Raw genomic sequence first — 25342 nt, forward strand, 5'->3', positions numbered from 1 at the left:
ACAGCCTTCCCTCCTTTCTAGAAGACACCCACAGCCTCCCCTCCTCTCTGGAGGACACCCACAGTCTCTCCTCCTCTCCTCTCTGGAAGTCACCCACAGCCTCTCCACCTCTCTTCTCTGGAGGACACCCGCAGACTCTCCTCCTCTCTGGAGGACACCCACAGCCTCTCCACCTCTCCTCTCTGGAGAGGACACCCACAGCCTCTCCACCTCTCCTCTCTGGAGGGCGCCTGCAGCCTCTCCACCTCTCCTCTCTGGAGGACACCAGCAGCCTCCCCTCCTCTCCCCTCTGGAGGACACCAGCAGCCTCCCTCTACTCCCCTCTGGAGGACACCAGCAGCCTCCTCTCTCCTCTGGAAGACACCAGCAGCCTCCCTTCCTCTACCCTCTGGAGGACATCTGCAGCCTCCCTTCCTCTACCTTCTGGAGGACATCTGCAGTCTCCCTTTCTCTCCCACTCTGGAAAGCACCTGCAGCCCCCCTTCCTCTACCCTCTGGAGGACACCAGCAGCCCCCCTTCCTCTCCCCTCTGGAGGACACCAGCAGCCTCCCTTCCTCTCCCTTCTGGAGGACACCCGCAGCCTTCCCTTCCTCTACCCTCTGGAGGGCACCTGATGTCTCCCTTCCTCTCCCCTCTGGAGGGCACCTGATGACTATCTTCTTATCCCCTCTGGAGGGCACCTGATGCCTCCCTTTCTCTCCTCTCTGTAGAACACCAGCAGCCTCCATCCTCTCCTCTCTGGAGGACACCCACAGCCTCCCCTCCTCTCTGGAGGACACCCACAGCCTCCCCTCCTCTCTGGAGGACACCCACAGACTCTCCTCCTCTCCTCTCTGGAAGACACCCACAGCCTCTCCACTTCTCCTCTCTGGAGGACACCCACAGCCTTCCCTCCTTTCTAGAAGACACCCACAGCCTCCCCTCCTCTCTGGAGGACACCCACAGTCTCTCCTCCTCTCCTCTCTGGAAGTCACCCACAGCCTCTCCACCTCTCTTCTCTGGAGGACACCCGCAGACTCTCCTCCTCTCTGGAGGACACCCACAGCCTCTCCACCTCTCCTCTCTGGAGAGGACACCCACAGCCTCTCCACCTCTCCTCTCTGGAGGGCGCCTGCAGCCTCTCCACCTCTCCTCTCTGGAGGACACCAGCAGCCTCCCCTCCTCTCCCCTCTGGAGGACACCAGCAGCCTCCCTCTACTCCCCTCTGGAGGACACCAGCAGCCTCCTCTCTCCTCTGGAAGACACCAGCAGCCTCCCTTCCTCTACCCTCTGGAGGACATCTGCAGCCTCCCTTTCTCTCCCACTCTGGAAAGCACCTGCAGCCCCCCTTCCTCTCCCCTCTGGAGGACACCAGCAGCCTCCCTTCCTCTCCCTTCTGGAGGACACCCGCAGCCTTCCCTTCCTCTACCCTCTGGAGGGCACCTGATGTCTCCCTTCCTCTCCCCTCTGGAGGGCACCTGATGACTATCTTCTTATCCCCTCTGGAGGGCACCTGATGCCTCCCTTTCTCTCCTCTCTGTAGAACACCAGCAGCCTCCCATCCTCTCCTCTCTGGGGGACACCAGCAGCCTCCCTTCCTCTCCAGGGGACACCAGCAGCCTCCCTTCCTCTCCTCTCTGGGGCACACCAGCAGCCTCCCTTCCTCTCCTCTCTGGAGGACACCAGTAGCCTCCCTTCCTCCCCACTCTGGAGGACACCAGCAGCCTCCCTTCCCCTCCCCTCTGGAGGACACCAGCAGCCTCCCTTTCTCTCCTCTCTGGAGTACACCCACAGCCTCCCCTCCTCTACCCTCTGGAGGACACCAGCGGCCTCCCCTCCTCTACCCTCTGGAGGACACCCACAGCCTCCCCTCCTCTACCCTCTGGAGGACACCCACAGCCTCCCCTCCTCTACCCTCTGGAGGACACCCACAGCCTCCCTTCCTGTACCCTCTGGAGGACACCAGCAGCCTCCCCTCTTCTACCCTCTGGAGGACACCAGCAGCCTCCCCTCCTCTACCCTCTGGAGGACACCAGCAGCCTCCCTTCCCCTCCCCTCTGGAGGACACCAGCAGCCTCCCTTCCTCTCCCCTCTGGAGGACACCAGCAGCCTCCCTTCCTCTCCCCTCTGGAGGACACCAGCAGCCTCCCTTCCTCTCCCCTCTGGATGTGAAGATACAGGTCGGAGTCGGATGGGACAGATCAGCTCTCTAGGTGCGGTGTTTCTTCGAAGGACCTGTTGTGGGGTCAGGACTATTGGGTGCAAGGAGCTTCTTTATGATGGGTGTCAGGTGGGATAATCGCACCCCATCATCTTCGTCTTCCCGTGTGATGCCTACACTCACCTGAGGGAGGTGGATGCCATCAAAGGAGATGCAATGTTCCTCCGAGCTGGTGGTCTCCGCGAACAGCTGCAGCAGTGTGAAGCGAGACTCGAAATCCATGTGTTGCTCGATGCCGTCCTGCTGACTGAGGGACAACAAGACGTGGGCGCGACTTCCTGCAAAACACACAGAAGCAGCCGTCATGGCGGGCACCACCCGGAACCACAGGGCACAGTGCTGGAGCAATGACCTGCGTCGCCAGGTCTGTCTACGTGGCTCTACGGCTGCACGACGGCTCCCACAGGGTGGTGGCCCGGCTCAGACCATCTACCTGTCATTCACCCATAGTAGTAGTCTGGCCTCACCTGCATCGTGCGACGCCAGTGCGCGCAACATCTTGCCGGCATTCTTGCGGATCTGCTTCTCCGGGTTGCACAGCATTTTCATCAGCAGGTCCAGCGCTCCCGTCTCCTTGAAGACCCCGGCCAGCGAGCCGATGCTGGCGTAAGCGCTCAGCACGTGGATGGTGTTGAGGATGGAGGAGTCGGGACCACAGCTGTGCGACATCTGACGGGCGGCTCTCTGCACCAGCATCCGAACGTCTTCTGACATTTCCTGCAGGGCGCCCTCGTCTGGTGCCCCGGGGCTCTTCTCCTCCGGCACTCCGGGCCCCTCCAGCTTCCGTTTCCTCAGCAGGGTAGGGCAGTTGCTGTACACTTCCTCGGCGGACATCCACATGAGGATGTTGGAGGACTTGTTCTCCGCTTGTGAGGTGGCTCCACTGCTGCCGGACCCCGACTCCTCCGTGCTGTGCACGGCCCATCGGATCAGATATTCCACATGACCGTCCACGCTCCACCGCTGCCGCAACAGCTCCTCCGGCTGCGCCTGAAGCTTCGGGGCCAACTGGACCAGGAGATTGCCGTTCCTCCGCTCCCCCACCAACATGGCCGACACTACACACAGCGGAAAGGAGCAAGATCAAACTTGGGGGCAATGTCCCATCACTCATCCTTCTACCTGCCCTGTATGTAATAACTGCAGTATTATAACCAGTGCCCCCTGTATATATATATATATATATATATATATATATATATATATATATATATATATATATATATAATATACCCTGTATGTAATAACTGCAGTGTTATAACCAGTGCCCCCCTGTATATATAAAATATACCCTGTATGTAATAACTGCAGTATTATAACCAGTGCCCCCTGTATATATATAATATACCCTGTATGTAATAACTGCAGTATTATAACCAGTGCCCCCTGTATATATATATATAATATGCCCTGTATGTAATAACTGCAGTATTATAACCAGTGCCCCCTGTATATATATAATATACCCTGTATGTAATAACTGCAGTATTATAACCAGTGCCCCCTGTATATATATAATATACCCTGTATGTAATAACTGCAGTATTATAACCAGTGCCCCCTGTATATATATATAATATACACTGGATGTAATAACTGCAGTGTTATAACCAGTGCCCCCTGTATATATATAATATACCCTGTATGTAATAACTGCAGTGTTATAACCAGTGCCCCCTGTATATATATAATATACCCTGTATGTAATAACTGCAGTATTATAACCAGTGCCCCCTGTATATATAATATACCCTGTATGTAATAACTGCAGTATTATAACCAGTGCCCCCTGTATATATATAATGTACCCTGTATGTAATAACTGCAGTATTATAACCAGTGCCCCCTGTATATATATATATATAATATACCCTGTATGTAATAACTGCAGTATTATAACCAGTGCCCCCTGTATATACATAATATACCCTGTATGTAATAACTGCAGTATTATAACCAGTGCCCCCTGTATATATATAATATACCCTGTATGTAATAACTGCAGTGTTATAACCAGTGCCCCCTGTATATATATATATAATACACCCTGTATGTAATAACTGCAGTATTATAACCAGTGCCCCCTGTATATATATAATATACCCTGTATGTAATAACTGCAGTATTATAACCAGTGCCCCCTGTATATATATAATATACCCTGTATGTAATAACTGCAGTATTATAACCAGTGCCCCCTGTATATACATAATATACCCTGTATGTAATAACTGCAGTATTATAACCAGTGCCCCCTGTATATATATAATATACCCTGTATGTAATAACTGCAGTATTATAACCAGTGCCCCCTGTATATATATAATATACCCTGTATGTAATAACTGCAGTATTATAACCAGTGCCCCCTGTATATATATAATATACCCTGTATGTAATAACTGCAGTATTATAACCAGTGCCCCCTGTATATATATATAATATACACTGGATGTAATAACTGCAGTGTTATATCCAGTGCCCCCTGTATATATATAATATACCCTGTATGTAATAACTGCAGTGTTATAACCAGTGCCCCCTGTATATATATAATATACCCTGTATGTAATAACTGCAGTATTATAACCAGTGCCCCCTGTATATATATATATATAATATACCCTGTATGTAATAACTGCAGTGTTATAACCAGTGCCCCCTGTATATATATAATATACCCTGTATGTAATAACTGCAGTGTTATAACCAGTGCCCCCTGTATATATATAATATACCCTGTATGTAATAACTGCAGTATTATAACCAGTGCCCCCTGTATATATATATATATAATATACCCTGTATGTAATAACTGCAGTATTATAACCAGTGCCCCCTGTATATATATATATAATATACCCTGTATGTAATAACTGCAGTATTATAACCAGTGCCCCCTGTATATATATAATATACCCTGTATGTAATAACTGCAGTATTATAACCCGTGCCCCCTGTATATATATAATATACCCTGTATGTAATAACTGCAGTATTATAACCAGTGCCCCCTGTATATATATAATATACCCTGTATGTAATAACTGCAGTATTATAACCAGTGCCCCCTGTATATATATAATATACCCTGTATGTAATAACTGCAGTATTATAACCAGTGCCCCCTGTATATATATAATATACCCTGTATGTAATAACTGCAGTATTATAACCAGTGCCCCCTGTATATATATAATATACCCTGTATGTAATAACTGCAGTATTATAACCAGTGCCCCCTGTATATATATAATATACCCTGTATGTAATAACTGCAGTGTTATAACCAGTGCCCCCCTGTATATATGTAATATACCCTGTATGTAATAACTGCAGTATTATAACCAGTGCCCCCTGTATATATATATAATATACCCTGTATGTAATAACTGCAGTATTATAACCAGTGCCCCCTGTATATATATAATATACCCTGTATGTAATAACTGCAGTATTATAACCAGTGCCCCCTGTGTATATATAATATACCCTGTATGTAGTAACTGCAGTATTATAACCAGTGCCCCCTGTATATATATATAATATACCCTGTATGTAATAACTGCAGTATTATAACCAGTGCCCCCTGTATATATATATAATATACCCTGTATGTAATAACTGCAGTGTTATAACCAGTGCCCCCTGTATATATATAATATACCCTGTATGTAATAACTGCAGTATTATAACCAGTGCCCCCTGTATATCTATATATATAATTGTCTAAGGGTTTTTCCGTCTGTCTGTCTGTCTGTCTGTCTGTCTGTCTGTCTGTCTTTCTGTCTGTCTGTCTGTCTGTCTGTCTGTCCTGGAAATCACTCCATATAAGGTATGGTCTACAAACAGGATACCTTATATGGAGTGGTCGGCGGTTTGTAGACCATACCTTATATGGAGTGGTCGGCGGTTTGTAGACCATACCTTATATGGAGTGGTCGGCGGTTTGTAGACCATACCTTATATGGAGTGGTCGGCGGTTTGTAGACCATACCTTATATGGAGTGGTCGACGGTTTGTCGGGCGGCCTCGACCAATCAGAGATGGGCACAGCATGGCGACGATGATGTCATAATGGTTGCCATGGCGACGATGATGTCATAAAGGTTGCCTCGACCAATCAGCGACGGGCACAGTCTGCCGCGAATCACATACTACGGGGACATGCATATTCTAGAATACCCGATGCATTAGAATCGGGCCACAGTCTAGTATATATATAATAACCCTGCATGTAATAACTGCAGTGTTATAACCAGTGCCCCCTGTATATATATATATATAATATACCCTGTATGTAATAACTGCAGTGTTATAACCAGTGCCCCCTGTATATGTATAATATACCCTGTATGTAATAACTGCAGTATTATAACCAGTGCCCCCTGTATATATATAATATACCCTGTATGTAATAACTGCAGTGTTATAACCAGTGCCCCCTGTATATATATAATATACCCTGTATGTAATAACTGCAGTATTATAACCAGTGCCCCCTGTATATATATATATATATATATATATATATATATATATATATATATATATATATATATAATATACCCTGTATGTAATAACTGCAGTATTATAACCAGTGTCCCCTGTATATATATATATAATATACCCTGTATGTAATAACTGCAGTATTATAACCAGTGCCCCCTGTATATATATATAATATACACTGTATGTAATAACTGCAGTGTTATAACCAGTGCCCCCTGTATATATATAATATACCCTGTATGTAATAACTGCAGTGTTATAACCAGTGTCCCCTGTATATATATATAATATACCCTGTATGTAATAACTGCAGTATTATAACCAGTGTCCCCTGTATATATATATATATAATATACCCTGTATATAATAACTGCAGTATTATAACCAGTGCCCCCTGTATATATATATATAATATACCCTGTATGTAATAACTGCAGTATTATAACCAGTGCCCCCTGTATATATATATATATAATATACCCTGTATGTAATAACTGCAGTGTTATAACCAGTGCCCCCTGTATATATAATATACCCTGTATGTAATAACTGCAGTGTTATAACCAATGCCCCCTGTATATATATAATATACCCTGTATGTAATAACTGCAGTATTATAACCAGTGCCCCCTGTGTATATATATATATATAATATACCCTGTATGTAATAACTGCAGTATTATAACCAGTGCCCCCTGTATATATATATGATATACCCTGTATGTAATAACTGCAGTATTATAACCAGTGCCCCCTGTATATATATATAATATACCCTGTATGTAATAACTGCAGTGTTATAACCAGTGCCCCCTGTATATATATAATATACCCTGTATGTAATAACTGCAGTATTATAACCAGTGCCCCCTGTATATATATATATAATATACCCTGTATGTAATAACTGCAGTATTATAACCAGTTCCCCCTGTATATATATATAATATACCCTGTATGTAATAACTGCAGTATTATAACCAGTGCCCCCTGTATATATATATATATATATATATATATATATATATATATATATATATATATATATATATATATAATATACCCTGTATGTAATAACTGCAGTATTATAACCAGTGCACCCTGTATATATATATAATATACCCTGTATGTAATAACTGCAGTGTTATAACCAGTGCCCCCTGTATATATATAATATACCCTGTATGTAATAACTGCAGTATTATAACCAGTGCCCCCTGTATATATATAATATACCCTGTATGTAATAACTGCAGTGTTATAACCAGTGCCCCCTGTATATATATAATACTGAAGTTATTACATACAGGGTATATTATATATATATACAGGGGGCACTGGTTATAATACTGCAGTTATTACATACAGGGTATATTTTATATATATACACAGGGGGCACTGGTTATAATACTGCAGTTATTACATACAGGGTATATTATATGTATACAGGGGGCACTGGTTATAATACTGCAGTTATTACATACAGGGTATATTATATATATATAGGGGGCACTGGTTATAATACTGCAGTTATTACATACAGGGTATATTATATATATATACAGGGGGCACTGGTTATAATACTGCAGTTATTACATACAGGGTATATTATATATATATACAGGGGGCACTGGTTATAATACTGCAGTTATTACATACAGGGTATATTATATATATACAGGGGACACTGGTTATAATACTGCAGTTATTACATACAGGGTATATTATATATATACAGGGGGCACTGGTTATAGCACTGCAGTTATTACATCCAGGGTATATTATATATATATATATACAGGGGGCACTGGTTATAATACTGCAGTTATTACATACAGGGTATATTATATATATATACAGGGGGCACTGGTTATAATACTGCAGTTATTACATACAGGGTATATTACATATATACAGGGGGCACTGGTTATAATACTGCAGTTATTACATACAGGGTATATTATATATATATATACAGGGGGCACTGGTTATAACACTGCAGTTATTACATACAGGGTATATTATATATATATATATATATACAGGGGGCACTGGTTATAACACTGCAGTTATTACATACAGGGTATATTATATATATATACAGGGGGCACTGGTTATAACACTGCAGTTATTACATACAGGGTATATTATATATATATACAGGGTGCACTGGTTATAATACTGCAGTTATTACATACAGGGTATATTATATATATACAGGGGGCACTGGTTATAATACTGCAGTTATTACATACAGGGTATATTATATATATACAGGGGGCACTGGTTATAATACTGCAGTTATTACATACAGGGTATATTATATATATATACAGGGGGCACTGGTTATAATACTGCAGTTATTACATACAGGGTATATTACATATATACAGGGGGCACTGGTTATAATACTGCAGTTATTACATACAGGGTATATTATATATATATATACAGGGGGCACTGGTTATAATACTGCAGTTATTACATACAGGGTATATTATATATATATACAGGGGGCACTGGTTATAATACTGCAGTTATTACATACAGGGTATATTATATATATATATATATATATATATATATATATATATATATATATATATATATATATATATATATACAGGGGGCACTGGTTATAACACTGCAGTTATTACATACAGGGTATATTATATATATACAGGGGGCACTGGTTATAATACTGAAGTTATTACATACAGGGTATATTATATATATACAGGGGGCACTGGTTATAACACTGCAGTTATTACATACAGGGTATATTATATATATACAGGGGGCACTGGTTATAATTCTGCGGTTATTACATACAGGGTATATTATATATATACAGGGGGCAATGGTTATAACACTGCAGTTATTACATACAGGGTATATTATATATATACAGGGGGCACTGGTTATAACACTGCAGTTATTACATACAGGGTATATTATATATATACAGGGGGCACTGGTTATAATACTGCAGTTATTACATACAGGGTATATTATATATATATACAGGGGGCACTGGTTATAATACTGCAGTTATTACATACAGGGTATATTATATATATACAGGGGGCACTGGTTATAATACTGCAGTTATTACATACAGGGTATATTATATATACAGGGGGCACTGGTTATAATACTGCAGTTATTACATACAGGGTATATTATATATATATACAGGGGGCACTGGTTATAATACTGCAGTTATTACATACAGGGTATATTATATATATATATATACAGGGGGCACTGGTTATAACACTGCAGTTATTACATACAGGGTATATTATATATATATATACAGGGGGCACTGGTTATAATACTGCAGTTATTACATACAGGGTATATTATATATATATACAGGGGGCACTGGTTATAATACTGCAGTTATTACATACAGGGTATATTATATATATACAGGGGGCACTGGTTATAACACTGCAGTTATTACATACCGGGTATATTATATATATATATATATATATACAGGGGGCACTGGTTATAACACTGCAGTTATTACATACAGGGTATATTATATATATATACAGGGGGCACTGGTTATAATACTGCAGTTATTACATACAGGGTATATTATATATATACATACAGGGGGCCCTGGTTATAACACTGCAGTTATTACATACAGGGTATATTATATATATATATATATACAGGGGGCACTGGTTATAATACTGCAGTTATTACATACAGGGTATATTATATATATACAGAGGGCACTGGTTATAATACTGCAGTTCTTACATACAGGGTATATTATATATATATATACAGGGGGCACTGGTTATAATACTGCAGTTATTACATACAGGGTATATTATATATATATACAGGGGGCACTGGTTATAATACTGCAGTTATTACATACAGGGTATATTATATATATACAGGGGACATTGGTTATAACACTGCAGTTATTACATACAGGGTATATTATATATATATACAGGGGGCACTGGTTATAACACTGCAGTTATTACATACAGGGTATATTATATATATACAGGGGGCACTGGTTATAATACTGCAGTTATTACATACAGGGTATATTATATATATACAGGGGGCACTGGTTATAATACTGCAGTTATTACATACAGGGTATATTATATATATATACAGGGGGCACTGGTTATAACACTGCAGTTATTACATACAGGGTATATTATATATATACAGGGGGCACTGGTTATAATACTGCAGTTATTACATACAGGGTATATTATATATATACAGGGGGCACTGGTTATAATACTGCAGTTATTACATACAGGGTATATTATATATATATATACACAGGGGACACTGGTTATAACACTGCAGTTATTACATACAGGGTATATTATATATATATACAGGGGGCACTGGTTATAATACTGCAGTTATTACATACAGGGTATATTATATATATATATATATATATACACAGGGGGCTCTGGTTATAATACTGCAGTTATTACATACAGGGTATATTATATATATATACAGGGGGCACTGGTTATAACACTGCAGTTATTACATACAGGGTATATTATATATATACAGGGGGCACTGGTTATAACACTGCAGTTATTACATACAGGGTATATTATATATATATATACAGGGGGCACTGGTTATAATACTGCAGATATTACATACAGGGTATATTATATATATATATATATATATACACAGGGGGCTCTGGTTATAATACTGCAGTTATTACATACAGGGTGTATTATATATACACAGGGGGCACTGGTTATAATACTGCAGTTATTACATACAGGGTATATTATATATATACAGGGTGCACTGGTTATAGCACTGCAGTTATTACATCCAGGGTATATTATATATATATACAGGGGGCACTGGTTATAATACTGCAGTTATTACATACAGGGTATATTATATATATACAGGGGGCACTGGTTATAATACTGCAGTTATTACATACAGGGTATATTATATATATATACAGGGGGCACTGGTTATAATACTGCAGTTATTACATACAGGGTATATTATATATATATATACAGGGGGCACTGGTTATAATACTACAGTTATTACATACAGGGTATATTATATATATACAGGGGGCACTGGTTATAACACTGCAGTTATTACATACAGGGTATATTATATATATACAGGGGGCACTGGTTATAACACTGCAGTTATTACATGCAGGGTATATTATATATATACAGGGGGCACTGGTTATAATACTGCAGTTATTACATACAGGGTATATTATGTATATACAGGGGACACTGGTTATAACACTGCAGTTATTACATACAGGGTATATTATATATATATACAGGGGGCACTGGTTATAATACTGCAGTTATTACATACAGGGTATATTATATATATACAGGGGGCACTGGTTATAACACTGCAGTTATTACATACAGGGTATATTATATATATACAGGGGGCACTGGTTATAATACTGCAGTTATTACATACAGGGTATATTATATATATACAGGGGGCACTGGTTATAACACTGCAGTTATTACATACAGGGTATATTATATATATACAGGGGGCACTGGTTATAATACTGCAGTTATTACATACAGGGTATATTATATATATATACAGGGGGCACTGGTTATAATACTGCAGTTATTACATACAGGGTATATTATATATATACAGGGTGCACTGGTTATAGCACTGCAGTTATTACATCCAGGGTATATTATATATATATACAGGGGGCACTGGTTATAATACTGCAGTTATTACATACAGGGTATATTATATATATACAGGGGGCACTGGTTATAATACTGCAGTTATTACATACAGGGTATATTATATATATATATACAGGGGGCACTGGTTATAATACTGCAGTTATTACATACAGGGTATATTATATATATATACAGGGGGCACTGGTTATAATACTGCAGTTATTACATACAGGGTGTATTATATATATACAGGGGGCACTGGTTATAACACTGCAGTTATTACATGCAGGGTATATTATATATATATACAGGGGGCACTGGTTATAATACTGCAGTTATTACATACAGGGTATATTATATATATATATACAGGGGGCACTGGTTATAACACTGCAGTTATTACATACAGGGTATATTATATATATATACAGGGTGCACTGGTTATAATACTGCAGTTATTACATACAGGGTATATTATATATATACAGGGGGCACTGGTTATAACACTGCAGTTATTACATACAGGGTATATTATATATATACAGGGGGCACTGGTTATAATACTGCAGTTATTACATACAGGGTATATTATATATATACAGGGGGCACTGGTTATAACACTGCAGTTATTACATACAGGGTATATTATATATATACAGGGGGCACTGGTTATAATACTGCAGTTATTACATACAGGGTATATTATATATATATACAGGGGGCACTGGTTATAATACTGCAGTTATTACATACAGGGTATATTATATATATATACAGGGGACACTGGTTATAATACTGCAGTTATTACATACAGGGTATATTATATATATATATATATACAGGGGGCACTGGTTATAATACTGCAGTTATTACATACAGGGTATATTATATATATATATATATACAGGGGACACTGGTTATAATACTGCAGTTATTACATACAGGGTATATTATATATATATACAGGGGGCACTGGTTATAATACTGCAGTTATTACATACAGGGTATATTATATATATATATATACAGGGGGCACTGGTTATAATACTGCAGTTATTACATCCAGGGTATATTATATATATATATACACAGGGGGCACTGGTTATAATACTGCAGTTATTACATACAGGGTATATTATATATATACAGGGGGCACTGGTTATAACACTGCAGTTATTACATACAGGGTTATTATATATATATACATACAGGGGGCACTGGTTATAATACTGCAGTTATTACATACAGGGTATATTATATATATACAGGGGGCACTGGTTATAATACTGCAGTTATTACATACAGGGTATATTATATATATACAGGGGGCACTGGTTATAATACTGCAGTTATTACATACAGGGTATATTATATATATACAGGGGGCACTGGTTATAATACTGCAGTTATTACATACAGGGTATATTATATATATACAGGGGGCACTGGTTATAATACTGCAGTTATTACATACAGGGTATATTATATATATATATACAGGGGGCACTGGTTATAATACTGCAGTTATTACATACAGGGTATATTATATATATATATACAGGGGGCACTGGTTATAATACTGCAGTTATTACATACAGGGTATATTATATATATATATACAGGGGGCACTGGTTATAATACTGCAGTTATTACATACAGGGTATATTATATATATATATACAGGGGGCACTGGTTATAATACTGCAGTTATTACATACAGGGTATATTATATATATATATACACAGGGGGCACTGGTTATAATACTGCAGTTATTACATACAGGGAATATTATATATATACAGGGGGCACTGGTTATAATACTGCAGTTATTACATACAGGGAATATTATATATATACAGGGGACACTGGTTATAACACTGCAGTTATTACATACCGGGTATATTATATATATATATATATATATATATATATATACAGGGGGCACTGGTTATAACACTGCAGTTATTACATACAGGGTATATTATATATATATACAGGGGGCACTGGTTATAATACTGCAGTTATTACATACAGGGAATATTATATATATACAGGGGACACTGGTTATAACACTGCAGTTATTACATACAGGGTATATTATATATATACAGGGGGCACTGGTTATAATACTGCAGTTATTACATACAGGGTATATTATATATATATATACAGGGGGCACTGGTTATAATACTGCAGTTATTACATACAGGGTATATTATATATATACAGGGGGCACTGGTTATAACACTGCAGTTATTACATACAGGGTATATTATATATATACAGGGGGCACTGGTTATAATACTGCAGTTATTACATACAGGGTATATTATATATATATATACAGGGGACACTGGTTATAACACTGCAGTTATTACATACAGGGTATATTATATATATTCAGTGGGCACTGGTTATAATACTGCAGTTATTACATACAGGGTATATTATATATATATATACAGGGGGCACTGGTTATAATACTGCAGTTATTACATACAGGGTATATTATATATATATATATATACAGGGGACACTGGTTATAATACTGCAGTTATTACATACAGGGTATATTATATATATATATATATATATACAGGGGGCACTGGTTATAATACTGCAGTTATTACATACAGGGTATATTATATATATATATACACAGGGGGCACTGGTTATAATACTGCAGTTATTACATACAGGGAATTATATATATACAGGGGGCACTGGTTATAACACTGCAGTTATTATATACAGGGTTATTATATATATATATACAGGGGGCACTGGTTATAATACTGCAGTTATTACATACAGGGTATATTATATATATACAGGGGGCACTGGTTATAACACTGCAGTTATTACATACAGGGTATATTATATATATACAGGGGGCACTGGTTATAATACTGCAGTTATTACATACAGGGTATATTATATATATATACAGGGGGCACTGGTTATAATACTGCAGTTATTACATACAGGGTATATTATATATATATACAGGGGACACTGGTTATAACACTGCAGTTATTACATACAGGGTATATTATATATATACAGGGGGCACTGGTTATAATACTGCAGTTATTACATACAGGGTATATTATATATATATATACAGGGGGCACTGGTTATAATACTGCAGTTATTACATACAGGGTACATTATATATATATATACAGGGGACACTGGTTATAATACTGCAGTTATTACATACAGGGTATATTATATATATATATATACAGGGGGCACTGGTTATAATACTGCAGTTATTACATCCAGGGTATATTATATATATATATACACAGGGGGCACTGGTTATAATACTGCAGTTATTACATACAGGGTATATTATATATATACAGGGGGCACTGGTTATAACACTGCAGTTATTACATACAGGGTTATTATATATATATATACAGGGGGCACTGGTTATAATACTGCAGTTATTACATACAGGGTATATTATATATATACAGGGGGCACTGGTTATAATACTGCAGTTATTACATACAGGGTATATTATATATATACAGGGGGCACTGGTTATAATACTGCAGTTATTACATACAGGGTATATTATATATATATATATACAGGGGGCACTGGTTATAATACTGCAGTTATTACATACAGGGTATATTATATATATATATACAGGGGGCACTGGTTATAATACTGCAGTTATTACATACAGGGTATATTATATATATATATACAGGGGGCACTGGTTATAATACTGCAGTTATTACATCCAGGGTATATTATATATATACATACACAGGGGGCACTGGTTATAATACTGCAGTTATTACATACATGGTATATTATATATATACAGGGGGCACTGGTTATAACACTGCAGTTATTACATACAGGGTTATTATATATATATATATATATACAGGGGGCACTGGTTATAATACTGCAGTTATTACATACAGGGTATATTATATATATACAGGGGGCACTGGTTATAATACTGCAGTTATTACATACAGGGTATATTATATATATACAGGGGGCACTGGTTATAATACTGCAGTTATTACATACAGGGTATATTATATATATATATATACAGGGGGCACTGGTTATAATACTGCAGTTATTACATACAGGGTATATTATATATATACAGGGGGCACTGGTTATAACACTGCAGTTATTACATACAGGGTTATTATATATATATATATATATATATATACAGGGGGCACTGGTTATAATACTGCAGTTATTACATACAGGGTATATTATATATATACAGGGGGCACTGGTTATAATACTGCAGTTATTACATACAGGGTATATTATATATATATATACAGGGGGCACTGGTTATAATACTGCAGTTATTACATACAGGGTACATTATATATATACAGGGGGCACTGGTTATAATACTGCAGTTATTACATACAGGGTATATTATATATATACAGGGGGCACTGGTTATAACACTGCAGTTATTACATACAGGGTATATTATATATATATATATACAGGGGGCACTGGTTATAATACTGCAGTTATTACATACAGGGTATATTATATATATATACAGGGGGCACTGGTTATAATACTGCAGTTATTACATACAGGGTATATTATATATATATATATATATATACAGGGGGCACTGGTTATAATACTGCAGTTATTACATACAGGGTATATTATATATATATATACAGGGGGCACTGGTTATAATACTGCAGTTATTACATACAGGGTATATTATATATATATACAGGGGGCACTGGTTATAATACTGCAGTTATTACATACAGGGTACATTATATATATACAGGGGGCACTGGTTATAATACTGCAGTTATTACATACAGGGTATATTATATATATACAGGGGGCACTGGTTATAACACTGCAGTTATTACATACAGGGTATATTATATATATATACAGGGGGCACTGGTTATAATACTGCAGTTATTACATACAGGGTATATTATATATATATATATATATATATATATATATATATATATATATATACAGGGGGCACTGGTTATAATACTGCAGTTATTACATACAGGGTACATTATATATATACAGGGGGCACTGGTTATAATACTGCAGTTATTACATACAGGGTATATTATATATACAGGGGGCACTGGTTATAATACTGCAGTTATTACATACAGGGTATATTATATATATACAGGGGGCACTGGTTATAATACTGCAGTTATTACATACAGGGTATATTATATATATATATACAGGGGGCACTGGTTATAATACTGCAGTTATTACATACAGGGTACATTATATATATACAGGGGGCACTGGTTATAATACTGCAGTTATTACATACAGGGTATATTATATATATACAGGGGGCACTGGTTATAACACTGCAGTTATTACATACAGGGTATATTATATATATATACAGGGGGCACTGGTTATAATACTGCAGTTATTACATACAGGGTATATTATATATATATATATATATATATATATATACAGGGGGCACTGGTTATAATACTGCAGTTATTACATACAGGGTACATTATATATATACAGGGGGCACTGGTTATAATACTGCAGTTATTACATACAGGGTATATTATATATACAGGGGGCACTGGTTATAATACTGCAGTTATTACATACAGGGTATATTATATATATACAGGGGGCACTGGTTATAATACTGCAGTTATTACATACAGGGTATATTATATATATATATATATATATATATACAGGGGGCACTGGTTATAATACTGCAGTTATTACATACAGGGTATATTATATATATATACAGGGGGCACTGGTTATAATACTGCAGTTATTACATACAGGGTATATTATATATATACAGGGGGCATTGGTTATAATACTGCAGTTATTACATACAGGGTATATTATATATATATACAGGGGGCACTGGTTATAATACTGCAGTTATTACATACAGGGTATATTATATATATATATACACAGGGGACACTGGTTATAATACTGCAGTTATTACATACAGGGTATATTATATATATACAGGGGGCACTGGTTATAATACTGCAGTTATTACATACCGGGTATATTATATATATACAGGGGGCACTGGTTATAATACTGCAGTTATTACATACAGGGTATATTATATATATATATATATATATACAGGGGGCACTGGTTATAATACTGCAGTTATTACATACAGGGTATATTATATATATATATACAGGGGGCACTGGTTATAATACTGCAGTTATTACATACAGGGTATATTATATATATATACAGGGGGCACTGGTTATAATACTGCAGTTATTACATACAGGGTATATTATATATATATATATATATATATATATATATATATATATATATATATATATATATATATATATATACAGGGGGCACTGATTATAATACTGCAGTTATTACATACAGGGTATATTATATATATACAGGGGGCACTGGTTATAATACTGCAGTTATTACATACAGGCTATATTATATATATATACAGGGGGCACTGGTTATAATACTGCAGTTATTACATACAGGGTATATTATATATATACAGGGGGCACTGGTTATAATACTGCAGTTACTACATACAGGGTATATTATATATATACAGGGGGCACTGGTTATAACACTGCAGTTATTACATACAGGGTATATTATATATATATACAGGGGGCACTGGTTATAATACTGCAGTTATTACATACAGGGTATATTATATACATACAGGGGGCACTGGTTATAATACTGCAGTTACTACATACAGGGTATATTATATATATACAGGGGGCACTGGTTATAACACTGCAGTTATTACATACAGGGTATATTATATATATATACAGGGGGCACTGGTTATAATACTGCAGTTATTACATACAGGGTATATTATATATATATATACAGGGGGCACTGGTTATAATACTGCAGTTATTACATACAGGGTATATTATATATATATACAGGGGGCACTGGTTATAATACTGCAGTTATTACATACAGGGTATATTATATATATACAGGGGGCACTGGTTATAACACTGCAGTTATTACATACAGGGTATATTATATATATATATATATATACAGGGGGCACTGGTTATAATACTGCAGTTATTACATACAGGGTATATTATATATATATACAGGGGGCACTGGTTATAATACTGCAGTTATTACATACAGGGTATATTATATATATACAGGGGGCACTGGTTATAATACTGCAGTTATTACATACAGGGTATATATATATATATATATATATACAGGGGGCACTGGTTATAATACTGCAGTTATTACATACAGGGTATATTATATATATACAGGGGGCACTGGTTATAATACTGCAGTTATTACATACAGGGTATATTATATATATACAGGGGGCACTGGTTATAATACTGCAGTTATTACATACAGGGTATATTATATATATACAGGGGTCACTGGTTATAATACTGCAGTTATTACATACAGGGTATATTATATATATATATACAGGGGGCACTGGTTATAATACTGCAGTTATTACATACAGGGTATATTATATATATATACAGGGGGCACTGGTTATAATACTGCAGTTATTACATACAGGGTATATTATATATATATATATATATACAGGGGGCACTGGTTATAATACTGCAGTTATTACATACAGGGTATATTATATATATATATACAGGGGGCACTGGTTATAATACTGCAGTTATTACATACAGGGTATATTATATATATATACAGGGGGCACTGGTTATAATACTGCAGTTATTACATACAGGGTACATTATATATATACAGGGGGCACTGGTTATAATACTGCAGTTATTACATACAGTGTATATTATATATATATACAGGGGGCACTGGTTATAATACTGCAGTTATTACATACAGGGTATATTATATATATACAGGGGGCACTGGTTATAATACTGCAGTTATTACATACAGGGTATATTATATATATACAGGGGTCACTGGTTATAATACTGCAGTTATTACATACAGGGTATATTATATATATATATATACAGGGGGCACTGGTTATAATACTGCAGTTATTACATACAGGGTATATTATATATATATACAGGGGGCACTGGTTATAATACTGCAGTTATTACATACAGGGTATATTATATATATATATATATATATACAGGGGGCACTGGTTATAATACTGCAGTTATTACATACAGGGTATATTATATATATATATACAGGGGGCACTGGTTATAATACTGCAGTTATTACATACAGGGTATATTATATATATATACAGGGGGCACTGGTTATAATACTGCAGTTATTACATACAGGGTACATTATATATATACAGGGGGCACTGGTTATAATACTGCAGTTATTACATACAGGGTATATTATATATATACAGGGGGCACTGGTTATAATACTGCAGTTATTACATACAGGGTATATTATATATATACAGGGGGCACTGGTTATAACACTGCAGTTATTACATACAGGGTATATTATATATATATACAGGGGGCACTGGTTATAATACTGCAGTTATTACATACAGGGTATATTATATATATATATATATATATATATATATATATATATATATATATATATATATATACAGGGGGCACTGGTTATAATACTGCAGTTATTACATACAGGGTACATTATATATATACAGGGGGCACTGGTTATAATACTGCAGTTATTACATACAGGGTATATTATATATACAGGGGGCACTGGTTATAATACTGCAGTTATTACATACAGGGTATATTATATATATACAGGGGGCACTGGTTATAATACTGCAGTTATTACATACAGGGTATATTATATATATATATATATATACAGGGGGCACTGGTTATAATACTGCAGTTATTACATACAGGGTATATTATATATATACAGGGGGCACTGGTTATAATACTGCAGTTATTACATACCGGGTATATTATATATATACAGGGGGCACTGGTTATAATACTGCAGTTATTACATACAGGGTATATTATATATATATATATATACAGGGGGCACTGGTTATAATACTGCAGTTATTACATACAGGGTATATTATATATATATATACAGGGGGCACTGGTTATAATACTGCAGTTATTACATACAGGGTATATTATATATATATACAGGGGGCACTGGTTATAATACTGCAGTTATTACATACAGGGTATATTATATATATATATACAGGGGGCACTGGTTATAATACTGCAGTTATTACATACAGGGTATATTATATATATATACAGGGGGCACTGGTTATAATACTGCAGTTATTACATACAGGGTATATTATATATATACAGGGGGCACTGGTTATAATACTGCAGTTATTACATACAGGGTATATTATATATATACAGGGGGCACTGGTTATAATACTGCAGTTATTACATACAGGGTATATTATATATATATACAGGGGGCACTGGTTATAATACTGCAGTTATTACATACAGGGTATATTATATATATACAGGGGGCACTGGTTATAATACTGCAGTTATTACATACAGGGTATATTATATATATACAGGGGGCACTGGTTATAATACTGCAGTTATTACATACAGGGTATATTATATATATACAGGGGGCACTGGTTATAACACTGCAGTTATTACATACAGGGTATATTATATATATATATATATATATACAGGGGGCACTGGTTATAACACTGCAGTTATTACATACAGGGTATATTATATATATATACAGGGTGCACTGGTTATAATACTGCAGTTATTACATACAGGGTATATTATATATATACAGGGGGCACTGGTTATAACACTGCAGTTATTACACACAGGGTATATTATATATATATATATATATATATATATATATATATATATATATATATATATATATATATATATATATATATATATATATACAGGGGGCACTGGTTATAATACTGCAGTTATTACATACAGGGTATATTATATATATACAGGGGGCACTGGTTATAATACTGCAGTTATTACATACAGGGTATATTATATATATATATACAGGGGGCACTGGTTATAATACTGCAGTTATTACATACAGGGTATATTATATATATACAGGGGGCACTGGTTATAATACTGCAGTTATTACATACAGGGTATATTATATATATACAGGGGGCACTGGTTATAACACTGCAGTTATTACATACAGGGTATATTATATATATACAGGGGGCACTGGTTATAATACTGCAGTTATTACATACAGGGTATATTATATATATATACAGGGGGCACTGGTTATAACACTGCAGTTATTACATACAGGGTATATTATATATATATATACAGGGGGCACTGGTTATAACACTGCAGTTATTACATACAGGGTATATTATATATATATATATACAGGGGGCACTGGTTATAATACTGCAGTTATTACATACAGGGTATATTATATATATATATATATATATATATATATATATATATATACAGGGGGCACTGGTTATAATACTGCAGTTATTACATACAGGGTATATTATATATATACAGGGGACACTGGTTATAACACTGCAGTTATTACATACAGGGTATATTATATATATATACAGGGTGCACTGGTTATAATACTGCAGTTATTACATACAGGGTATATTATATATATACAGGGGGCACTGGTTATAACACTGCAGTTATTACATACAGGGTATATTATATATATACAGGGGGCACTGGTTATAATACTGCAGTTATTACATACAGGGTATATTATATATATACAGGGGGCACTGGTTATAACACTGCAGTTATTACATACAGGGTATATTATATATATACAGGGGGCACTGGTTATAATACTGCAGTTATTACATACAGGGTATATTATATATATATACAGGGGGCACTGGTTATAATACTGCAGTTATTACATACAGGGTATATTATATATATATATATATATATATATATATATACAGGGGGCACTGGTTATAATACTGCAGTTATTACATACAGGGTATATTATATATATATATATACAGGGGACACTGGTTATAATACTGCAGTTATTACATACAGGGTATATTATATATATATACAGGGGGCACTGGTTATAATACTGCAGTTATTACATACAGGGTATATTATATATATATATACAGGGGGCACTGGTTATAATACTGCAGTTATTACATACAGGGTATATTATATATATATATATATATACAGGGGGCACTGGTTATAATACTGCAGTTATTACATACAGGGTATATTATATATATATATATACACAGGGGGCACTGGTTATAATACTGCAGTTATTACATACAGGGAATATTATATATATACAGGGGGCACTGGTTATAATACTGCAGTTATTACATACAGGGAATATTATATATATACAGGGGGCACTGGTTATAATACTGCAGTTATTACATACAGGGTATATTATATATATACAGGGGGCACTGGTTATAACACTGCAGTTATTACATACCGGGTATATTATATATATATATATATATATATATACAGGGGGCACTGGTTATAACACTGCAGTTATTACATACAGGGTATATTATATATAAATACAGGGGGCACTGGTTATAATACTGCAGTTATTACATACAGGGAATATTATATATATACAGGGGACACTGGTTATAACACTGCAGTTATTACATACAGGGTTATTATATATATATATACAGGGGGCACTGGTTATAATACTGCAGTTATTACATACAGGGTATATTATATATATACAGGGGGCACTGGTTATAACACTGCAGTTATTACATACAGGGTATATTATATATATACAGGGGGCACTGGTTATAATACTGCAGTTATTACATACAGGGTATATTATATATATATATATATATATATACAGGGGGCACTGGTTATAATACTGCAGTTATTACATACAGGGTATATTATATATATATACAGGGGACACTGGTTATAACACTGCAGTTATTACATACAGGGTATATTATATATATATACAGGGGGCACTGGTTATAATACTGCAGTTATTACATACAGGGTATATTATATATATATACAGGGGGCACTGGTTATAATACTGCAGTTATTACATACAGGGTATATTATATATATATACAGGGGGCACTGGTTATAACACTGCAGTTATTACATACAGGGTATATTATATATATATATACAGGGGGCACTGGTTATAATACTGCAGTTATTACATACAGGGTATATTATATATATATACAGGGGGCACTGGTTATAATACTGCAGTTATTACATACAGGGTATATTATATATATACAGGGGGCACTGGTTATAATACTGCAGTTATTACATACAGGGTATATTATATATATATATATATACAGGGGGCACTGGTTATAATACTGCAGTTATTACATACAGGGTATATTATATATATACAGGGGGGCACTGGTTATAACACTGCAGTTATTACATACAGGGTATATTATATATATATATACAGGGGGCACTGGTTATAATACTGCAGTTATTACATACAGGGTATATTATATATATACAGGGGGCACTGGTTATAATACTGCAGTTATTACATACAGGGTATATTATATATATACAGGGGGCACTGGTTATAATACTGCAGTTATTACATACAGGGTATATTATATATATATACAGGGGGCACTGGTTATAATACTGCAGTTATTACATACAGGGTATATTATATATATATACAGGGGGCACTGGTTATAATACTGCAGTTATTACATACAGGGTATATTATATATATACAGGGGGCACTGGTTATAATACTGCAGTTATTACATACAGGGTATATTATATATATATACAGGGGGCACTGGTTATAATACTGCAGTTATT

At 36.1% G+C, this 25342-nt stretch overlaps 1 protein-coding gene across 1 annotated transcript in view; it reads right to left on the minus strand.

Moving 5' to 3' along the window:
• LOC143804114 (cullin-9-like) overlaps positions 1–25342 on the minus strand; it is a 172397-nt gene that overhangs the window by 121008 nt on the left and 26047 nt on the right. Inside the window, exons 2-3 of the mRNA XM_077281866.1 lie at positions 2669–3259; positions 2325–2479 (exon numbers count right to left, since the gene is read on the minus strand). Coding sequence (XP_077137981.1) covers positions 2325–2479; positions 2669–3251 — 738 coding nt within the window. The 5' untranslated portion in view covers positions 3252–3259. The remainder of the gene's footprint in view (positions 1–2324; positions 2480–2668; positions 3260–25342) is intronic.

This window comes from Ranitomeya variabilis, chromosome 2, assembly GCF_051348905.1.
Source record: "Ranitomeya variabilis isolate aRanVar5 chromosome 2, aRanVar5.hap1, whole genome shotgun sequence".
NCBI classification, from domain to species: Eukaryota; Metazoa; Chordata; class Amphibia; order Anura; family Dendrobatidae; genus Ranitomeya; species Ranitomeya variabilis.